We start from the raw sequence: 21,176 nt of genomic DNA, 5'->3' as shown, positions 1-21,176 counted from the left end.
CCGTGTTATTCAATTAAGAAGGAAAAAAAAACATGTTAGGATACTTTATCTTTCGGTCCATTTATTGTTTGTGCTCTTATTTTTGATGTCACCTTGTTGTGATAAAAATTCCCGATTGACAGGCGAGAGCAACTCAAATTATGTGCAATGTATACACAACTGCTGCATAAATTAAACGGAGCAGTCGTTGACAATTTTGTGGCATCGCCGTCAGCATCCTAACCAAACGTACGCCTGGAGGCCATTCCATTAGGCACACCTGTGAGCTCAGTTGTCCCTAACAAAGCACGCGACAGGCGACATTCCCAGGCGTCACAATGAAAGTCAGGTGGATGCAAACGTTCCGCGGCGTGTCCCTGTGGTATGGTCCTTGTCCTTGGTTGTCACGGCGACGGAGGAAGCACCTCCACCGTGTAGCTGACCCGCTTGGAGTGCAGCACGCTGTAGCTGTTGTCGAAACACAAAACGTCTGCACGCACACAAAGCAGACACAGCACTTAATCACATTCATTGAATGACTTGTTTTTTTGCATTTTTAAATACTTTTTTTGTGAAAGTGAAATTAACAGGATGCCTAGGCTGCAGTGTACGCTAATGCAAAAATATATAATATTGAAAACACGCACGTCAGACAGACATTTTGCATGCGTGGTGCACTCACACACTCCCGGTTCGGGGCAGGTGATCATATTGTCCTCGGGCACCAGGTGCGCATTGTAACGCTGGCTGGGGACCACCTGCAACATGGCCGCCAACTTCTGCTGGTCACCCGGCGCCGTGCGTCGGTACACCCCAAAGCCGATGTCGGCCCCATCGCTGGTGAACTGCCACCTGTGGCGTGTAACTTACAGAAATATCTTGTATGCTGAGCTTTAATATAAAAGTAGTGCTTTGGTGGCATCTTGTGTTCCCTTGGTGCCAAGGAACTACAGGGGTAAACAAATAGGGAACATCTGGAAGTAATGAACTGAACTCCCAAGGAAGGATTTAAATTCCCAATAAGTGCCACAAGATGGCAGCAAAGCACCACTGCGATTAGTCGCGTACCTGAGCAGGCTGCAAGGGGCAGTGACGTGGTAGTCCAATTGTAAGACGGCGCCGCGGCCGACGGTCACGCTGGTGTCGTACTGGACCTTGATCGAGTTCTGGATGTAGTATGACCGTGGCACCGTGCCGCCGTAGTTGATCTGCAAGATTGTCATCATCGGCATCATCATCACCATCACTCAGATCGTCGTCGGCGTGAGGCTCACCATTGTTCTGCAGCGAGGATCTCCGTCCGGGTCGGTCCGAGTTCCGCCGTACACCACCGGAAGCTGCTCGGCATCCACATGTTTACGAAGCACTTCCTGCCAGTTGCCTGCTCACACGGCAACAATTAGTGGCGCCCAGAGTTGAATGCACATATGGTGAAGTAGCATTTTGCTGTGATCCTGCACGCAACGTGAGTAAGCTGCCAAAAGAAGTGAAGTCAGTTCAGGTTGAAAACTAACCCCCCCCCACTCCAATATCGAATGATTGAGGTCTTTAAAGCTTTTTTAAAAATCCATTTTCAGAAATCTTTTTCTTGGACTCTTATGTTCTGTTAGTCATTTTCGTTGGCTACTTCATTACTACAAGCCTTTAGATCTTTTGTTGTCATGCACTCAAATTATATTAATGATTATTAGATATTGTAACTTGTAATTCATTTCATTTTAGCGTCAACTAGTTCTCCATCAATGGTCTCCAGTTGGTTGAAAAATGCCCTTGCTGGCCTCCTAACTGGAGCTCCTGGAAAGGAGCATAAAACTGCAATTCCGGCCTCCTTTCCTCCAATGAGTTTGAGTCCCATAGAAAATGGTGGAATTTTAGCCCTCCTCCCCCACCAAATGTCTTACTTCCAAGAATGATGAGCTTGCTCCGCGTCTCCTCAGACAGGAAGTGCTTGATCAAACTGTAGGCCATCGGAAATAGTTTGGGAGCTGCAACCAAAAAGAGGGTTCATTGCGACACCATTCGACAAAGTGCTGGCCAGTATGGGAAATCTACCTTTGATGAGAAAGATCCGCTTGAGCACCTCTGGATAGTTGTCCTCAAACATGGTGAGGATCTGTACGGGCCACACACATGGACGGGTTAGACACCGCGCAAAGATAAAATTACCGCCAAGCTGGCGAACCACAAACCTCGCCATATGTCTCGATGGCGGGCTTCCACAGGTGCTTGAAGCCCAGACCCTCGCAGTCGTAAATCAGCGTGACTGACTCCACATTCACACCCAACTGAGAGCACAACAAAAACAAGAGAGAGAGAGAGAAAGAGAAATGATACATGCAGAAAATGAAAAAAAAAAAAGTCACAGGAGTGAAGCAAAAGAAAGGAGACATGATTGCGGACCTTCTCCGACTGCTTTTGACATTCCCTCTGCAGCATTTCCACGTTCCTCATCTTGGTCCTCAGGAAATCCTGCTTGCTGGCCGACATCAGGAGGCCTTTGGGGTCCAGCGGACCCAACACGTCGAACCAGATGGGGTTGCCGTCCTTGTCGTGGCCGCACATGCCGCCCGACACGTAGCGCGCGATCACCTGCGAGGGACCCATCAAAATGCAGGAGACGGTGATGCCGCCGCCGCCGCCGCCGCTAATGATGCAATCGCAGCGGCGGCGCCGTCGCAAACCTCAGGTGGAGTCCAGTCAGAAATGATGGTGTCTGCCTTCATGTTTTTTCGGAATTCCACATGCTACACCCACATAAACACAGAGAAGTTATATTAAAAAAAAGAAAAAAAAAACCAGGGCAAACGGCAAAATGTATGATTCCACTGACCTTCCTGATCATCACTTCAGCTTTGGGGACACTGAAGCTTCTGGCTGGAATAAAGACAAAAAAAAGAATACATGTATATCATAATGACAGAAAGGTGTGACAAAAATATATAAAATAAATTAATATAACGTCTGAAAACAAAAATAAAAACAATATTGTATGAATGTAAAAAAATAAAAATAAATCAATCTCAGGGAGTAAGAATCCAAAATGAATTATTGTGTGAAGTAAAAGAAAAACAATCCAAAGAAATCTTAGACAATGACTAAAAGTCCAACTAAATGACAAGGACGAGTTCAGAAAAGCGCTTCAGCTTTCCAGTGAAACTCGCGGCACGATGCTTTGTGTATCGTCTTCAGTTTCACTTCAATCAGGAACCGCGTGCGGGACTCACGCACGCAACCACGTATGGCGTCAACCGCGCGGACTTTCATCCTCCATTTTGTGGAAATATCGAACGAATAAGAATAATTCACGGAGTGGCCGTGATGTCAAGTTCGGCGAACGTACGCTTTATTTGCGCACGCTGTTTGTTCTTCAAGGGAGGGGTGGGGAGCGGGGCCTCAGACACCCTAACAAGATTGTGCGTTTACAACTCGTGCCACGGTAATCATCCAGCTAGCACAACGTCCCCTGAAGACAAACACGTGTAGGACATGGCGGTCTGATTGATGCGGTCGCGATTGGTCGGTTTTCGGTTTTCTTCGATAGGAATCAAATCAGCACGCCCGCATCCATTTGACGTGTTGACTTGCTTCAGTCACCGGGAAAGTGGCGGTCGAGTTTAATCAAACAAGGAGTGATCGTCTTTCTGATCTTAAATCTGTGCCCTTCTTATCTTATCAACTACTCAAAGTCCGAGCGCGTCAGAGCACGTCCGTCCGTCCGTCCGTCCGTCCGCGTGTGTGTGTGTGTGTGTGTGTGCGTTCCCCTGTGACTGACCTCGCAGCCAGCGTAGCAGGTAGTGGTCGTGTTGTGCCGGAAGTTCAGGAAGGATGTCCCCGATTCGGTCGCGAAACTGCAAGCACATCAAACAAAAGACTTGAGGGAGGAATGAGAAACTAAACAGATGACCCGAGGATGTAAACAATGATCTCAATTCCATTTATGAAGCGCTTTTACAACAGATTACGGTAATCATAACACCATAAAGAAATGTTAAAACTTGGGCAAAGTATCAAACAGCTGGTGAAAGTAACAAGACGTGTTTGACAAAAAACAAGAAATGAAGTTTTTGGAACAATAAATGAAACCATCAAGGATAGCATCGCCACAAAAAACAAAGCACGATGGAAGCAAAAACAATTGACAGTCAAGGGAAACAGAATTTTCTAGCCCCCTCCCCAAAAAAACTAAAACGCAACTAAGAACTGATTCAAATAAATCAGGGTAGCCACAAAAAACACACAAAAGTAACAAATAGCGAGAAATGGTGCGATAAGAACTTTTTAAAAAGCAGCAAAAAAAAATCATGGGGAAAAAAACCCCCAGGAAAAGCTGGAAATGAACAAACAGATGATGACAAATAAATGACATGAATATTCAAATAAGCTGAACAGTCAAGCGTTTTATCGGAACAAATTCCTACTGATGTTACTGCTCAATTGCAATTTTCATCTTCAAAGGTTCCAGTTGGGAAAGCGGCCACAAACAAATACAAATTCACAACAAAAACCTTTGTGCGCTTTTCACCTGCGTGAGCGAATCCGCTTGTTTGGCACTCAATTCTCCAACACGGCCACTCATGTTGCCAGCAAAACTTCCAGCCTGGGACTGAAGGATGAACGCTGGTGCGGAGGCCACAGACCTTCGGGGTGGAGTTGGAAGGGGAGGGAACCAGGGACACGCCCTCCAGATACATGCACACACTTTCACAAGGACATCTGATAAATCAAGCCCAGTGTTTCAGCTGTTCCAAAAGAAAGCACAAACCTGACAAAACTTCACCAACATGACATCTCATCCAAAAAAAAAAAATCAAATAAATCTTAATTCTGCTCATGTTTTTTTTCCCCATCTTCCATATTGAAAAACAACAAAAACAGATCATCTGTTTTATGCATATTTTATTCAACAAAGACTTCAAGATGAAAAGAAACTTTGGCCTCACTACGATGCAGTAAGTGCGAGGGATCCCCCAGAGGTCCGGTTCAGGTCCAAATTTTTTCAGTCGCGCATCTCGGCGAGACTGGGGATGCTGGTGACGATATGACCTTTGAACCCTTACAACTCTCATGATTTTAAAGCTGCTGTGTTGCTACATTCAGAATTACTCATGATCATTAGACCGTCAGCACGGCAGGGGGGCGAGATGTCCAAATGTGACAAAAATCCAATTTTGGTTTGTCTTCACCCCAAACTACTAAAACGTCAAAATTTATCATGGGTGTCTTTTCAAATTCACTTAAAATACAAAAGCAAAATCTGTAATAGAATTCATCCATTTTCCACAGCATTTGCCTTTCCAATCTGACGAGCCAAGAGGCAAACTAGGGATTGGTCGCCAGCCAATCGCAGCGCACCCAGACATAAACGACCATTCACAAGCACACCTAAGGGCAAGTTCATATTTTTGGAAAGCGAGAGGAAAATCCCGCGCAAGTGCTCAGGGAACATACAAACGGATTCAAACCCAGAACGCCCCAAGTGTGAAGCAGACGCGCTAACCACTAGCGCATTGAGCTGATTGCTAACAATTCACACACTTGGTCATCACCACAAATGAATATAATCTCCTGTCATTTATAGATAGGGAACTTTGAAATCTGTGATTGGCTGGCGACCAGTCCAGAATTCACCCTGCCTATCACTCCAAAGTCAGCTGGGCTCGGCGTCCTCTCACAAGCATGCCAAAAAAAAGACACGTGCAGGAGAAAATGGACTGATGTCCAAAATCGACGGAACCAGAAAACAAGAGCGTTTCAATACTGTTAAATTGGGTCAAAAGTAGTGCTTTGCTGCCATCTTGTGGCGCCTGTCGTTATAAGTCATCCCTGAATGTACTGTACTACAAGACAGATCCTTGTTTCTGATCCTCAACCTCATTTTCTTAATTAATAAAAAATCCGTTCACATATGAGAGCAAAAATCCGAAATCGTCTGCCACACACACAAAAAAATCGCCCAAGATGGCCGAAAAGCAAAGCTATGGCCTGACAAACTGAAACAGCGACACATAAGTCAACATGTCTCATCACCAAGGTACCACAAGACGGCGCCAAAGCACTACTTTTGTTCGACCGCAACACTGATTGGTTGAGTTTTTCAGCAACAAACAAAGGCCATAAATTTGCGCGTCAACACTTTGTCTACTTGTTTGTTGCGTGGCGCAAACTTGTACACGATCCAAAATGTTAACGTGAACATGTCGAGCTTGTGATTTTGTTTTTGGGTCATTCTTGGACAAACTGCTCTGCCGAGCCCTCAACATAGTGTCCTCATATTTCAATTCAGAGCTATTAAGTCATTGGTCTTTGAGATGCAGACACACACACACACACAAACATGTCACCTGTCAATCAAATGTCATCCATCACATTCACGTTTTTGAGCCTTTGCCATCCTCCAGGTTTGCTTTTGACACTTTGCTGACAGCAAAATTGAGTCAATGAGAGCAAAAACATCAAGGCGGGCGAGCACCATCCACTCGGCTCCTCAATCTTACATTAGGCCAATCACCGTGTAGTGTTTCGTGTTTACTTGCGGTTCCCTCGCCAGTCCGCCTGAAGGTTTTTCCGACTTCCCGTCGTCCTCTTCTGGCTCCGCCCGCAGTTTGTCTGAGATCCCGCCATAGTGGCGTGCGTGTCTAAATGGCGTGCGTGATGTAGAAAAGCAGCTCCATCTCCGCGGCGGCTGGCGGCACCGCGGTGCCGCCCCCGTGGATGACAGGAATCAGGGCGCTGTCCAGCTCGTTGGTGTAGCGCTGAGGGAGGAGGCGGCCGCCCCAACCGGCCTGGTACTCCACCTGCAACGCACGCCAAACACGCCGTCAGATACGGTGGACACACACACACACACAAACAGAATCATGCACACACGAGGATAATAAATAAATAAACATGCGCCATCTACCATGTCGTTGTGCGTGGACACGCGCAGGCTAAACGAGTTGATGGCACTGGCGGCGAGGGCGGCGAGATGGTGCGTCAAAGCCCCGCAGGCGGCCATGGCGATCTCTTTCTGGAAGACGGCACACGCCGGCAGCACCGACGCCAGGCTGCCCTCGGCGGACGTTAGCCGGTAGAAGACCTGCGAGGACGCCGCCGTAAACCTCAAGAGAACCCTCTGACGGTTGGCCGCGCAAATAATCACATGATGCCGTCACCTCCGAACACCTGATGACGCGCCCGTCGCTCTCAAACTCGGCATCCTGCTGGGTCCTCATGCTGCGCACGCCGTCCAGACTTCGCCCGTCGACGCCGCTCGTCATTCTGACCAAGTTGTCAATCATTAGGGTCCGAATGGTTTTGTGAGGCCAATGCAAGTATTTGGCGAACTACAATTCCGATAAGCCACAGGTGTCTAATTCAAGGCCCCGGGGGCCAGATCTGGCCCGCCACATCATTTGATGTGGCCCGCGAAAGCAAATCAAACATGCTGATTTCTGTGATGCTTGCTAAAATGTTAACCAAAATTTCAAATTCTCATACATAATGTATAAGACAGCTTTTGTAACTTTTCTTGTGAACAAAACCCTCATTACAATAACTTAAACTATAGTTGAATAAACCATATTCTTGACTTCCTTATATGGTTTCACAGTCATAACGTCCCTCCAAGGGAAGCGGTAACTATAATGTGGCCCGCGACAAAAATGAGTTTGACACCCCTGTGATAAGGCATTAACTCACCTATGAATTTTTAAAAATTGTTAATGACTAAAATAATTTTTGAAACGAAAGCATTAAAGATGAATTTCAGGCAGATTTTTTTTCTTAAACAATGTTTTTTTTCTTCAGTATTTAATTTTAGACGACAGAAAATGTTACAAAAATCTGGTGTGTGGCCAGTTTTTGAGGTCTTTAAACTGGAAAGTGTTGTTGAGTTGCGTTGTTACCCGGCGTTGACGGGTGAGGTCCAGTCAACCCAGCGCACAGTGACGTTTTCCCGGACCTCTGTCTCATCCGTCTTCCCGCACGCGATGTTGAAGTCATTCTGCTCGCGCAGGGCCGTGCGCAAGGCGTCCATGGTCTCTGGAGGCATCTGCACCATGAGACCGTCTAAACGTGTGGGGAAAACGTCGCAATTAATTCAGCTCACTCGCTGCTGGGGACAATTCTATTCAACTGCAATCCAACCGTTGACTGCCACCGAAGCGTATTTTCTTCAAGTACCGGTAGTTTTCAACAAGAAGGCATGGACGAGGGATTCGCTTCACCTTGCCCGTTTTATTTTAAGTGTGTGAACTACTGTAGTGATGAACAGATGAGCACAGCATTTAAGAAAGAGTCGGCAAGGAAATCATGGCCGGTCATGTTTGTTATAACGGAGAAAAATGCAAATACTTTTAAAGCTCCATATTCCAACCCTCTATGTACACGTACGGTTTTAAAATATAAATATATAATTTAATCATGATCAAAATTTAGACAGCCATGATTAGAATAACTTGATCGTTGTGTTTAAAATGTGGGCTCTGCATTAAAATAAGGTTAAGAAGTTTCGCAATACAGTACGTAGTAAGTAAACCAACCACCAGGGGGCGACATGATGTTAAATCCTCATTAGGCTTGGCAAGTGGAAGTAAATTTTATTGTTTTTTTTTTTTCTAAAATGATGTTGCATCGTGTTTGTTAAAAAGTAGTTCACCACAAACACGGAACAACGAATAACTGAATAATCATGATGTCATTGGCTGGTATTGTAAACAATTTCATTTTATTGTTATTCTATATTCAAAGGACTGTAAATAGCAGCATTTAAGAAATGTGAAAGGGCGGTTCGTTGAATGTTGATTCGAGTTAAGTGAGCGGGGCGACGCGCACGCTCACCTTCCACGATGCTGGACTTGGCAATGAACCCCGACGAGGCTTTCAGAGCGCCGTTGAAGACCACAAAGCTGGCCCCCGTCACTGCAACAAGCAACGAGAGGTTTCAATGATGCCACTTGGCTTCGCAGCGCCGGTCCTGCCTCGCGCAAAGACGGAGGAGCACTGATGATGTCCACCTGTGCGCGCCTTGCCGGGCATGCTGGTGGCTTGCGTCTGATAGCTGCCGTCCTCGTTCTGGAAGCATACCAAGTGGGAGTCTGCCTGCAGACTCAAGCTGGCGCCGATGCTGATGACGTGCTCGTTGGCGCCGCTCACCACCCTTTGCATCTGAAAAACAACACCTTTTCACATTCCAAGCCGTGTAGTTTCTCCTTCGGTGGTCTCAATTTTTTTCCCCCCGCAAAAATCTTTTGAGACAGGAATTGTCCATCTTGCGCCTCTCACCTCACTGAAGCTGCTTTTGGGGATGTCGATGTAGCTGTGGCCCATCTCCATGTGGATCCTCAGACCCTCTACGGACGCCAGGCTGTACTGGTAGTTCCTGAGGTCCTGCGTTCAAACGGGAGAGCCTTGTGATGCTGATAAAGGCCCCCCTGCAACAACTTGCATTTGCGTTCGTGTTTGAGGACTCACAGCCAGTAGGTTCATGATGGTGTGTCCCGTCTCCCGATACACCGATTCCCGAAAACGCACACTCACGGGCGTGGTGGGGTACACTGCAAAGGCCACAGCGGTCCAAGCACTGAATCACAATTTGCTCATGACATCAGTCACTTATTATATTCTTATAATATTTAAAAAAATATATACATTTGGACATGTGCATTCCAGTACCAGCCAATTGTGGACCAAGTCTGAAAAGACGTTTAAAAACGTCTTTGGGAGTGAATGAGTTAAATGACACGACATCAAATCTACACACCGTTGTACTCGGACCCGAGTCGTAGGAGCAGCCTGAGGGGGAACACCTTGGCCCAGGGGACCTCTAGCTTTTGGATGAGAAGGCCGAAGAGGAAAGGTTGCGAGGGGAGAGTGAGGCCCTCCAGCGGCTGACAGGTGGGAGAGAAGAACAGCATCCCGCCGTGATCTTTGCTGCCCAGGAAGCTGCTGGTGAAGGTCACGTTGTCCAGGTCGTCCACAAACTTGCCTGCGAGAGCGACGACGTGAGCGGGTGCGGTCAAACGCGTGCCGGCCCGAGTCCGGCGAGTGCCACCTGCCTCTTTGGGCGTCCTGCTGGATGCTGAGGTACAGCATGAAAAGGTCTCTGGGGAGAGTTCGGTCTTCTGGGACGCACTCCAGGAGGAAGACCAGCTCTCTCTGGCCCAGAGCCTGCAGCCCGTTGGAGCCAAAGCACCAGCATTGACGCCCGCCGTCTGACCCCAAACAACCGTCCAAAGTCACGAGATGCCATCGGTGATCATTCGCCGCAAGTTGTCAAAAGCATTGGGGCTGACATAAGTCATATATTCTGCGAGCCCATTAATTCATTCGGTACCATGCACTTCTGGACCAAGTCTGAAAAGACGTTTAAAAACGTCTTTGGGAGTGAAGGAGTACAGACTTAAAATAATCGTATCTTAAAATGAAACCTAAAATGGACAGAAAGCCAATGGCTGAAGACCGGAATGGGTTGAGAGGCGAGTGGTGCCATTTTGAGCCAACTGGAGACATTTATGGGAAGGTTGGCTGACTCCAAAACAAAGCTAACAACTTATAAGACAATTCAGTCATGAACATCCCTCTGAGAGAAACTATTATGTGGCCAAAAGGGGGGAAAAAAACAATAAGACCCCCTTGCTTTACTCACATGTGACAATCTTGACATTCACCAGCAGGTTGGCATTGAGGACAAAGGTCAAAGGGCGAGGACCCCCTTCTTCCAAGAGGCGTTGAATTTGGCAAGGGGCGGGGCTTTCCTCCACCAACATGTCTGCAAAACAAACGCAGCAGACACACCCAAAATCTCACTCGAGAGACAGTGGTGACTAAGAGTCAGCGATTGAAAAAGAACAAGAGGGACAGACAGGAAGACAGAGAGACAGACAGTGGGATGAACAGATGAAGGGACAGAGGCAGAAAGACAGACGGACCCGCTGCTGTGTCCTCTCCGGTGATGATGAGGAGAGGCGGAAGTTGGTCTTCACAGTCGGGCAGCAGACTGGAGGCCTTCCTCACCGCAGAACCCAAACCCGCCAGCAGGGCGTAGTGCCAGGGGCCACACGGGGGTAACGAGACCCCCTCTGGAACCTCGGGACTCAAGTGGCCGCCGCTTTCGCCGTCCAAACCCGCAGAGCTCGGCTGATAAAACACAGGAAGGATTCGTCGGATCATCGCCGGCACGCCCCTTGCGAGTTTTCTTCTTCAAGCGTACCGTCATTTCCTCCGGTGCGCCGGCGAGCTCCTGCGAGGTCCGCGAGCCGGGCAGTGACAGCTTGCTGGTGTCGGCCACTTCTCCGTTGGGCAGGATGCCGTCGGCGAACCAAACCCGCTTGTGCTCGCGAGGGCAACCTGCAACAGTGACACAAAAAAAAAAGGGGGGGGGGGGGATGACGTGTGGACGCAAGCTGGCCAAGCGGAGGAAGTGGCGTCGTCGCACCATCGTTGCTTGGGTGTTTGAGCGCCGACACGGGGACCATGACGGTAGGTGGCGGCGAGTTGAGGGTGCCGGCGGCCCGGGCCTGCTGCAGGGGCGGGATGGTGCTGCAGTACTCGGATGGCACGTTGGGGTTGGGACTAGGACCCATGGGGCTCATCATCCGCTCCAGGGCCTGGGCTGCGCGGACCAACAACAACCGAGACACGGGTAAGGCGGATATTGAAACTAATTCATCATTTATCAGGACTTACTGAGATTTCTCAAAACGTTGAATAGAAATAAACCCGGCTGATCATCGGTCTATGCCTAGTTTCATGATTATATGCAGTTTGGCTGAACATTTTGGGGTAGAAACTAAAGCCGGTCAAATTCATTGGCCAATAACGGCCTTTAAAAAATCTGATTTTTTTCCCCCCACTTCTTTTCACACTGCAACACATTTTTTTGGGAAAAGAAAACCCGACAGAGAATAAAACGGGAAATATGACATCTATCCAGTAATAATAATGAATGTTTGTTTTTAACTCATTCACTCCCAAAGACGTTTTTAACCATCTTTTCAGACTTGGTCCAGAATTACCTGGTACTGAATGAGTTAATTTCAGCAGTAGGCCAAAAAATGCCTAACTGGCCATATTGGTTATGTTTGCTTTTGGGAAGTGAACATTTCTTAGCAAGGCCGTTTTGTGGTATTGTATTGTGATTTAAACCACAACTGTGACATTTGCACTTGACTTTCACTCAAGAAATGACATTGCACACATTCAACTTGATGAAGAGGAACTGACATTCAACTTGAAGAGGAAACAGACACAAAACACACACACACACACACACATATATAAACAAGCACGGTTTCCCGATGTTGATTTAACTGACGTGAACTCGCCTTATACTGATTAAAACACCAGTGAGTGAGGGCAGTTTGTCACTCCTACAACATCAACGCAGGGCCACGACAATAAAGACGACACCCACCCCGGGTGGGGGGGGGGGGGGTTACACAATGTCAAAGACACGCTTTAAGTCTTCTCATGAAACAAGAAGTCAAAGTTGCGTTAGTGAAGAGCAGCATGCGTCTCACCTCGCCACACTCATCCACCTTCGAGACACTCCGGTGATTCGCTTCAGTCTTTACAGCACGAGCTTGCTAACCTTAGGGGCAGGGTTCGTGTGTGCATGGATATGTGCGTGCGTGTGTGTGTGTGTGTGTGTGTATGGATGTAGCTTGTGCTAGTCTGCGCACAGCGAGTATATTAGGGAACAGAGGGACGGGAGGGAGGAAAGGGGGTGGGAGGGGCGGATGGCGTCACTTCACTGTAGACTGAGGGCTGCAGAAGAGTACATCGCCTCCGGGTTTTTAAAAATTCCTAATTTAGGCTGCAAGCGTCACAGAGGCGGGACTCCAAAACACACACGCATACACAGACAAAGTTTAAAAAAAAAACACTCATAGTGAGACACCCACACACACACACACACACACACACAAGCACACGACAAAAGTGGACAAATAAATACAGTCAAACCCCATGACAACCTTCCTCGCAATTAGAGACATTTTCCAAACAAATAGTAGACACACACACATACACACACACACATACACACTCGCGCATCCACCCCGCCCCCCCAACTTGATACCCGTTTCGTCCCCTCGCCTCTCAGCATGTTCACACTGCAGCGGAGGGGACGAAAAGGTGAAATCTGCTTTTGAAAGCAGGCAGAGTCAATGGTTCTGTCGGGCGGACTTTTCTGGCTCGCGAGCAGCCTCAGAGAGACTCGCCGTGGGGGCGAGTGCTCTTCAATATTAATATGCTGCAGAATATGGAGCGCGGCGACGCCGCAATGACAGCAGTCCACTTTTAAAAATAACTTCAGTCCAAAAATGTGGAAAATATGCCCTATCTGCCAACCCTTGCAACTGCCCCCCCCATAAGTTTAATCGTCTAAACCAGTGGTTCGCAACTGTTGTCACCCTCTAACTCGCATCTTCCTATTGTTGCAAAGTCGCGACCCACTTTTATATCTGAACAATGAATGTTTTCCTTTCTTTATCAATCACATAGGTGGACTTAAGACGGTATCCTGAGGTGTCCCACTGTGCTCGTCAAGCTTCAGATTTATGTTTCGTTTATACGATGAAACAGTCTAGCAACAATTGTGCAATGGTGCAATACCTCCTCTGAAACGCCATATAGAGTACATTACAATTTTCAACACGGTTTCAAATCGGTTTGACATACCCGCCAAAAGCACACAAACTGTTCACGGCCACCCGTCGAAAATCACGGGTTTAAGCTATGACGACGAGGGAAAGATGGAAATATCCGCAGAGATAGACCCAATGTGTCCCAACATCTCCACCAGGGTCCTGAAGTTTGACTTTGCTTACCTCTTCGCAAGGTGTCGAAGCAGACCACACAAACGCGCGCCTCCTTTTCCAAGTACTTGAGCTTGTACTTCCTGTTGCAGCACGCCGCGCAGTACACCTGTCAACACAAGCGAGGCAACACACCAAAGACGATGAGTGGCAAAAGTGTGTCAGAACAATAGCGCATCCCAAACGGTCCTCTTAATGCTCTTTAATCGGGACTTAAGTGGAGCTCAGCGGAAAAAAGACGCGGGAGAAGTGCTTCCTCATGCTCTCTGCTGCGATCAATCCTCTAGTCTATGTTTAACGGCGGATGCTAAGATAAGCTCTCGTTTCAAAACAACAGCGGAAAGGAGGGGTGGGATGCCTTTGTTTGATCTGATCTCCCCCCCCCGGTGCAGAGGTACCGGGTTCAATTCCAGCTCCGGCCTCCCTGTGTGGAGTATGCATGTTCTCCCCGGGCCGGCGTGGGTTTTTTCTGGGTACTCCGGTTTCCTCCCACATTCCAGAAACATGCATGGCAGGCTGATTGAACACTCGAAATTCTCCCCAAGTGTGATCGCGGATGGCTGTTCGTCTCTGTGTGCCCTGCGATTGGTTGGCAACCGGTTCAGGGCGTCCTCCGCCTACTGCCCGTAAACAGCTGGGATAGGCTCCAGCACCCCCCCCCCCCCCCCCCCCCGTGACATTTGTGAGGATAAGCGGATCGGAAAATGAAAGAATGAATGAATACGGACTGAATGATATCGATCTAAGAAAAAAAGTCAGTACAAAAGTCTTACTTGGGCCCCGTTTTAAGACTGTACTTGCAAATGTGTACAAAGCAGGCAGGAAGGTCAAATTACGACGCATAGCATATTTCCACGGTCTCTCTCTCTCTTGAATTTCCCCAAGTGGGTCGAAACGTACCCCAAAGGACAATTGAAGTTTGAGCAAACCGGATTACCGGCCCGGGTTTCGGCGTACGTACTTTGCCGCATGCGCGACAGTGATGCCGCCTCTTGGTGAAGGTGAACTTGTGCGAGCAGTTCATGCAGTTGGGGGCTTCCGAGTCGGGCACCCAGGCGGGCTGCCAGCTTCCCAGCTCCTCCTCGGCGCCGCCCTTCTTCCAGCTGTTGGGACGAACGTTACCCTCCGCGGCGGAAGGTTCGCCGGGGTAGGGCGGCGGCTCGGAGAGTTCGTCGTAACCCGCCGTGTATTCCGGGGGCTCCGGAGCAGCGTAGACCGGGCTGCTGAGAGAATGAGGGAGGAAGGAGAGGCTTGTGTGTGGACTCTCGTCCTCGTCCTCCAGTTTCGATGAACAAGTGGGCAGCTCGTCATCCACCTCTGCTGATTGGAGATTTTTGGCAGGGGGGGAAAGCAGCTGCTTGGGTCTTGCCCCTCCATAGGCTACCTGCTGCTCCGACTGTAAAGAGTTGCTGGTGGAGAAATGGCTCCCTCTAGAGGAATCTTCCTGACATGGCGAGTCCTGAGCCAGAGATGACGCATGCAAGCTTCTGTCACTTTCTGGAGACGCGAGGCCTTCGACATCTTCTCTGGAGCTCCTCAGCTCCTCGTCCGCAAGCACCTGCTCCGGATTTCTGTTCGGCGAGACCACGTTTTCCGACTGGAGGGCCTCAGACGAGCTGCTGCAGCAGGCGATGCTGCTGGCCTGCTCCGCCTCGCTGTGGGCCTGCAGGAAAGCGTCCAGCTCCTCATCCGTGACCAGCAGCTCGCCCTGGTCGCTCTCTGGGAGATACTCGAAGCCAAACTCCAGAGGATCCACCGGGCTGGGCTCCGAGTGCAGAAGTTCCGCGGGAGGGACGAGGGCAAGAGGTTCTAAAAGGCAATGCTGCTGGGATACGGAGTCGAGGGGTTCCTCAGGGTAGGAATTGTCCAAAGCTGACAGAGAGTCTGCCTCCGTTTCCTCATCTTCATGTTGCTCTTCAGGCTCCAGGAGCTGAGGGCTGCCCGCAGAAGCTTCAGCGTCAGAATCTTTCACAGACTCCTCTTTACTTTGCCCTGATGGTTCGACAATGTCGACTGAGGCGCTTGAGGCTTGAGCACTCGCTTTGGGTGGGTGCTGGTGATCCTGGTTACGCGGTTCTGAGGACGCGTAGTCTTCCTGAGTCTCCTCTTCGTAGCCTTCATCTTGGGCCTCGTCGTCATCTTGCGCTTCATTTTGCACGTCCTCTGCAGGAAATGCAGGAAGAATGATATCCAGAAGACTCAAAGAGGATTCTGCAAGTTGCTGGTGCGAGTTTGAGTTCTGACTGGGCGCGTCTGGATCAGCCAGCGCTAGGTTGCTAAAGTCCAAAAGTAGCTCCTCCTCCTCATTTTCCTCCAATTGATTTTCCTCCAACTGCTTCTCGGCGGCGTCAAGTTCACTGAAGGCATCGTGGCTGTCGGCTCGGACCAGGACCGCCGAGCTGGTGTCGTTGACCAGGTCGCACACGGGTTTGAGGGCCCGGTCGGGGCAGGGAGGCGCCGAGCTTTGAGCAGCGCTGTGATCTACGGAGGAGAGCAGGTCCACGCCGGTCAGAGGCTGAACTTTGGCCTCTCCGTCTTGATCTGCACAGCTACTCCCGCTGCCGCTGCTGCTGGCGACGTCGTAACGGAGAGAACTGAGGTCAGGCGGGTTGGAGGGCACGCCGGACGCCTCGGAGGAGCCCAGAGTGGTGAAGTTGTGTGGTGGAGGCTTGCGGAAGACTGTCTTGCAGTCCACTTCATCTGCAAGCCACCAAAAAACAATTCTGAGTGAAAAGCGTATTTCCTGAAGCTAATTTCAAACTCAAATTTTGGCCAGAGTGAAAAAAACGGATCAATTACAATGACTGTAACGCCCTCCCATGACCGCGATGAGGGATATTATTTTGCATTGATTAGTTTTTTTTTAGGACATAAACACCTTCCATTATTCCCATGCAGAGTTTGTGAATTATGTCGAAACATCACATCAAAGCGTCGTAACAAAAGACATTTAAGATCCGCTCGACGTTATTCATCTTGTAATGGGAATTAAATTCCACTTCTTTCAGTACCTCACCTGCACTCAGCTCAAAATCATCCAGCACTTTGTCCAGGTCACAAACAGCCGCCTTGAAGAAGCTGTCCATGCTGGCTTCACAATCCCTCCTAAAGCCTGAAGAAAAAAAAAAAAGAAAAAAAAAACATCTGATGGATTTGTGTTGCCTGTGAGAGTAAACACAAAAATAATGTACACCAAACGCTCCTCAGTTCCTCATTTTAAATCAAGGGAAAAAAATCGATTGACATCCGTGGGCGTTTGGGCTAATCCTCCATGTCAATATATATGTTCCATCCTTCTTGTCATAGAAACAATAGCAAAATTTGTGCTCTTGTCTAATCCAATAAAAACATAGCAGGTGATTAATCGACTAATCGGTACTGCTGTTATTAATGAATTGAAGAGCACTTTTATTTTATTTTGTTGGTGCGTTTGTTGGGAGATGGGATAGATTAGCCTTTCCATACATTTATTTCATTTCATTTGCATCTTATGTTACAGTAATTGCATGGGATCTTCTGCTTGCGACCATATACTTTAATGGAGTTTTAACGGTCAGAATTTGCACACAATTTTGTTTCAATCCAAGTTCACTGACGTCAAGGCTGATCCTTACATGGACAATGGGGTGGCCGTCAACTGAACTGCAACGTAAAGTCGCAGTTGTGACATCTGGCACGATTTGTTTATGTCTTAAGTTAGCGAGTCCAACTTTTGTGCCCGAAAGCCTTTGGAACGAGTCCACTAAACACGCTACGGCCTTCAGGGGCGCAGGGTGTTGTTTTCTTCAACGTGAACGAGTCAACATTATTCCCTTTGCGTCTCGTTGTGTGCTAAATGTGGCTAGTAGGTTAGCTTCCGGGCCTGGCTCGGTTAGTCTTTTACCTGTTGGGGTTTGCCATCGCTCTGCAGGCGTCGTGCTCGGCGGTCTTGCTGGTGACAAACGTCATCCTCGGCTTGCTGTGCCACAGGAGTGTTGATGTAGGCCGAGGAGAAAGAGTCGTTTTTTTCTCCGCAAGTTTGATTTGATGCTACAAGTCCGAAGTTTCCGCTCTGGCGGCCATCTTGGACACATAAAACTGTTGATCAGCGGACAGAATGATGCGTTCAGGCTCAACTCGCCTCTTTCGAGCCTCTTCAAGCCCACAAGACCGCGACCGAAGTTAATAAATTGTCAACTGTGAGTCAAACATTTAACGTGTTGGGTTTCGCAAGCTAAAAGGTCGTTAAAGGGCTTTCAGACACAGAGAAGTCCACTAATTACAAACCGATCGATGAGATCTGACATCGATGCTAAAGTCTGAACGGCGGTATCGGAATTGTTTTAAAATTACATTATCTTCTAGAATATAATTTAATGTGGATTATATCCAATTAATTTCCAACACAGAGGAGATGCCACTTCCATTTTCTAACATCGCACTACGTAGGCAATGTGGGTAATTTCTTCAAAGCTGAACGGCAACACGCTTGTATGACTTTGAAAAAAACGTAATACATAAAATATACTGCACCAAATTTGACGTGTTTGCTTTTGGACAAGCCCACTAAGCTCCTTGTGTTTTGTGTTTGTTATTCACACGTCACACTGTGCGGCCAGCGGGTGGTGGCCATTCAGCACGACGGCGACGAGCAGAAGACGGACAATCTAAGACGTTCCGTTAGCATGACTTCCACAAGGAGATTATGCAAGGTACATTAAAAAGCACACATACATTATATACGTGTAAATAAATTGGTACGTTATTGTATGCAAGCGAATACAGCCTTCAAGTGCTATGATCATGGCAACAATTTTATATAATTCCAATCACTGAATGTAGCCTACGATGTAACTTCTTCCTACTTGTATGTAACGCTGGTTACTGTGCATAACAAAGCGACCTCAAGATGCCATGCAGATTGATACAGTCAAATACATTTTTTTGATTACTGCCTTCTTTAAATTAGGATTTTCTTCCAATTGTGTCGACACACATCCGAATGCAAGCAACATTAGTGACATCTAGTGGACGAACGAACTCAAGGCAGTCTTTGTCACAAAAAAAAAAGGTTTGGGTCAATTGCCGAACAGGTCGGCTATTAAAAAAAGCTGGTTTCATTCACAAATATGTTGGATATTTGTGCATCTTTATTACGATGTATGTAAAAAAGGACACAGATTGTTAATCATAATTTCTCCATAATAGAAAGGTAGGCAGCCCCTCTTCTTTCCCCATTTTTTTCTCCCTTTAAAATATGCGTTCACATATCACTGACGTCATTTACCGATCGAAACAATCCCTGACTTTTGATCGTAGCTTTTCACTGGTCACTGTTAATAATGCACAAAAACCGCAGATTGTACAATAATTGGGTGGTTATTGCACAAGTTAACGCCAAAGCAACCTGTCAATCCAAAGACAGCCACCAAACCGTGTCCAGACATCAACATGCACGGTAACGTATGGCGCTTTGACTGTCTTTACTCACGAGAATAGAATTATACAAGCGCCAAAGCACCATTTTGAACCAGTGATTCAGGAAGCCTGACACAAGATTCAAGGTTCCAGTTTCATTTGAAATCTCACGCTTTTTGCAAATACACTTTTTAGGAGCTGGAGGAAATCCGCAAATCAGGATTCCGAGAATTCCGCAACATCGAAGTGGACGAATCCAACATTTTAATCTGGCACGGTCTCATTGTGCCTGTAAGTCTACTTCTCTCAAAAGAACTTGTTTCAACCTCCCCCTCCTACTTGTGATTGTTTTTCTTTGTGTTGCTGGCAAGGAAAGCCCCCCGTACGACAAAGGAGCATTTCGGGTGGAGATTAACTTCCCGAACGAGTACCCCTTCAAGCCCCCCCGCATCACTTTCATGACAAAAATCTACCATCCCAACGTAGATGAGAAGGGTCACGTGTGCTTGGCCATAATCAGCTTAGAGAACTGGAAGCCCGCCACCAGAACGTCCCAAGGTCAGCTCAATGTCAACACTGACTTCACGAAAGAGACTTCAAAGTCAACCAAGGCCATACAGTCCTCTTACAGTGGAACCTTGATTTAACTCGGGTGAAATTATTAATTTTGGAAGTAAATATGTCCCTGTAACAGTTTCGGCTCTTTCACAGGAGTCTAAAGTAGTATAATATTCTAAAATTCCTTTCAGAGAGATTTTGGTCTGTCCGAAAATTCAGATTCACCGGTTGCTTTTCCACTCCAATTCCGATTTGAATCGCTGCTGATTCGCGCGCAGCTCTGTCGAATGACTGAAAAACAACTCAAATGATGGTTTGAGAAACTGCGAAACAAGGCAAGGTCCCACTGTACTCACCACCTCAACGCCGGTCCACTAGGTGGCGCAGTTACCATGATGTGTTTGTGCGCAGTCATCCAGTGTCTGATCTCGCTGGTGAACATGCCCCAGCCCGAGCGCCCCCTGCGGGCCGAGCTGGCCAACGAGTATACGGAAGACCGAGCGCAGTTCATGAGAAACGCCGAGGATTTCACCAGGAGGCACGGAGAGACCCGACCCGACGACTGACCGGCCGGAACGCCACAAGAGCCTTCCCCCTCTCATCTCCTTTTCTGCCAAAACTCGTTTTTTGAGTAACTAGTCGGGCTGTGGTGTATCCAGAATGATGTCCTGAAAGATGTTTTTGACAAAATGTGTCAAATGCTTTCTTCATATGTATGTAACTTGTTAATTCTGTTTCTCTGAATTATGCCAAGTAACAAGTGATTATACATATGTGAGACTTATTTTATTTTAGTATCAATGATTGTGTCAGACTAATTCCAACAAGCAACTCGTGACCGCGCAATAGTGCGATTTAATTGGACTTTTCGGCACTATTAAAAAGTTCTGTACACATTTATCCCAAGTAAGAAATAAATATGTAACTGCCTAATTGTGGTTTGAGTTGGAATGACCCCCCCCTGCAGAAATGTGTGATTTAATTGTATAAGGGGGTACCCAACACCAACAAACTAAACTGCAAGTGACGGCTCAAATGAACGACTTTTTCAATTGGCCCCTTAAATTTTCTCAAGCAAGTGACTGGATTTTAGGGCACCATCAATCCTACCCAGCAACAAGTGATTCCACAAGTCCCAAGGTTTTTTTTTTTAAAGGTGGCTTTTGGCAAGGGGTGAATAATTCTGCCTAGCAATAAGTGGCTGCTAAATATTTTGTGCTCCAATGAATTTTGCTTAGCAACATGTGTTTAAAACTTATTTCAATGGTGCGCCTCATGAAAAACTTAACGAGAGCACAAGTTTGACTTTGCGGCACGGATGACTGCCATAAATCTGCCTGGCAACAAGTGACAGGTTGTTAACATGGCATCCGGGAGATTGATTTATATCGATTTTGTGGTCCACAAGCAGACATTCCCAAGAATAGATGTAATCTTTTGCGA

The 21,176-nt window shown here is 47.5% G+C and overlaps 3 protein-coding genes across 6 annotated transcripts; 1 reads left to right on the top strand and 2 right to left on the bottom strand.

Annotated features, from left to right (window-relative positions):
• Positions 1-41: 41 nt before the first annotated feature.
• On the bottom strand, positions 42-4,786 carry sec14l7 (SEC14-like lipid binding 7). Of its 3 annotated transcripts, none has more exons than XM_052050796.1 (12): positions 4,502-4,786; positions 3,752-3,827; positions 2,810-2,853; positions 2,661-2,723; positions 2,380-2,568; positions 2,169-2,264; positions 2,032-2,092; positions 1,881-1,964; positions 1,254-1,360; positions 1,048-1,187; positions 662-831; positions 42-469 (listed from the first exon to the last, which is right to left on the bottom strand). In XM_052050796.1, the coding sequence occupies exons 1-12, from the start codon at positions 4,553-4,555 to the stop codon at positions 384-386; spliced, it is 1,170 nt and encodes a 389-aa protein (XP_051906756.1). In that variant the 5' UTR covers positions 4,556-4,786; the 3' UTR covers positions 42-383. The 3 variants fall into 3 exon arrangements, with proteins under 3 accessions (XP_051906756.1, XP_051906757.1, XP_051906758.1); XM_052050797.1 differs by having other exon boundaries at positions 662-926; positions 4,502-4,711; XM_052050798.1 differs by lacking the exon at positions 4,502-4,786 and having other exon boundaries at positions 2,810-2,849.
• Positions 4,787-4,857: 71 nt separating this feature from the next.
• zfyve16 (zinc finger, FYVE domain containing 16) lies at positions 4,858-17,879 on the bottom strand. The gene is made up of 18 exons (XM_052050557.1): positions 17,662-17,879; positions 16,795-16,890; positions 14,740-16,478; positions 13,791-13,887; positions 11,396-11,572; positions 11,171-11,307; positions 10,890-11,097; positions 10,607-10,729; positions 10,017-10,172; positions 9,722-9,946; positions 9,433-9,515; positions 9,244-9,348; positions 8,976-9,126; positions 8,800-8,880; positions 7,866-8,028; positions 7,134-7,239; positions 6,881-7,057; positions 4,858-6,773 (listed from the first exon to the last, which is right to left on the bottom strand). The coding sequence occupies exons 2-18, from the start codon at positions 16,862-16,864 to the stop codon at positions 6,615-6,617; spliced, it is 3,957 nt and encodes a 1,318-aa protein (XP_051906517.1). The 5' UTR covers positions 16,865-16,890; positions 17,662-17,879; the 3' UTR covers positions 4,858-6,614.
• Positions 17,880-18,071: 192 nt separating this feature from the next.
• On the top strand, positions 18,072-20,666 carry ube2l3a (ubiquitin-conjugating enzyme E2L 3a). Of its 2 annotated transcripts, none has more exons than XM_052050956.1 (5): positions 18,072-18,202; positions 18,377-18,469; positions 19,371-19,466; positions 19,547-19,733; positions 20,145-20,666. In XM_052050956.1, the coding sequence occupies exons 2-5, from the start codon at positions 18,443-18,445 to the stop codon at positions 20,297-20,299; spliced, it is 465 nt and encodes a 154-aa protein (XP_051906916.1). In that variant the 5' UTR covers positions 18,072-18,202; positions 18,377-18,442; the 3' UTR covers positions 20,300-20,666. The 2 variants fall into 2 exon arrangements, with proteins under 2 accessions (XP_051906916.1, XP_051906917.1); XM_052050957.1 differs by having other exon boundaries at positions 18,092-18,211.
• The last annotated feature ends 510 nt before the right edge of the window (positions 20,667-21,176 follow it).

Source organism: Hippocampus zosterae, chromosome 18, assembly GCF_025434085.1.
Source record: "Hippocampus zosterae strain Florida chromosome 18, ASM2543408v3, whole genome shotgun sequence".
NCBI classification, from domain to species: domain Eukaryota; kingdom Metazoa; phylum Chordata; class Actinopteri; order Syngnathiformes; family Syngnathidae; genus Hippocampus; species Hippocampus zosterae.
This window is presented reverse-complemented; position numbering and strand designations above follow the sequence as displayed.

Excerpts from the sequence above, each read along its gene's own strand:
- sec14l7 (XM_052050796.1), bottom strand. The coding sequence starts at position 4,555 with ATGAGTGGCCGTGTTGGAGAATTGAGTGCCAAACAAGCGGATTCGCTC. Across the intron at positions 2,093-2,168 it reads CCATCGAGACATATGGCGAG|ATCCTCACCATGTTTGAGGA; the intron begins GTTTGTGGTTCG and ends TGGCCCGTACAG. Across the intron at positions 470-661 it reads CTGCCCCGAACCGGGAGTGT|ACGTTTTGTGTTTCGACAAC; the intron begins GTGAGTGCACCA and ends GTGTGCGTGCAG.
- zfyve16 (XM_052050557.1), bottom strand. The coding sequence starts at position 16,864 with ATGGACAGCTTCTTCAAGGCGGCTGTTTGTGACCTGGACAAAGTGCTG. Across the intron at positions 8,881-8,975 it reads GCCCGGCAAGGCGCGCACAG|TGACGGGGGCCAGCTTTGTG; the intron begins GTGGACATCATC and ends TGCTTGTTGCAG. Across the intron at positions 8,029-8,799 it reads CAAGTCCAGCATCGTGGAAG|ACGGTCTCATGGTGCAGATG; the intron begins GTGAGCGTGCGC and ends CCACACGTTTAG.
- ube2l3a (XM_052050956.1), top strand. The coding sequence starts at position 18,443 with ATGACTTCCACAAGGAGATTATGCAAG. Across the intron at positions 18,470-19,370 it reads CCACAAGGAGATTATGCAAG|GAGCTGGAGGAAATCCGCAA; the intron begins GTACATTAAAAA and ends TACACTTTTTAG. Across the intron at positions 19,734-20,144 it reads CGCCACCAGAACGTCCCAAG|TCATCCAGTGTCTGATCTCG; the intron begins GTCAGCTCAATG and ends GTTTGTGCGCAG.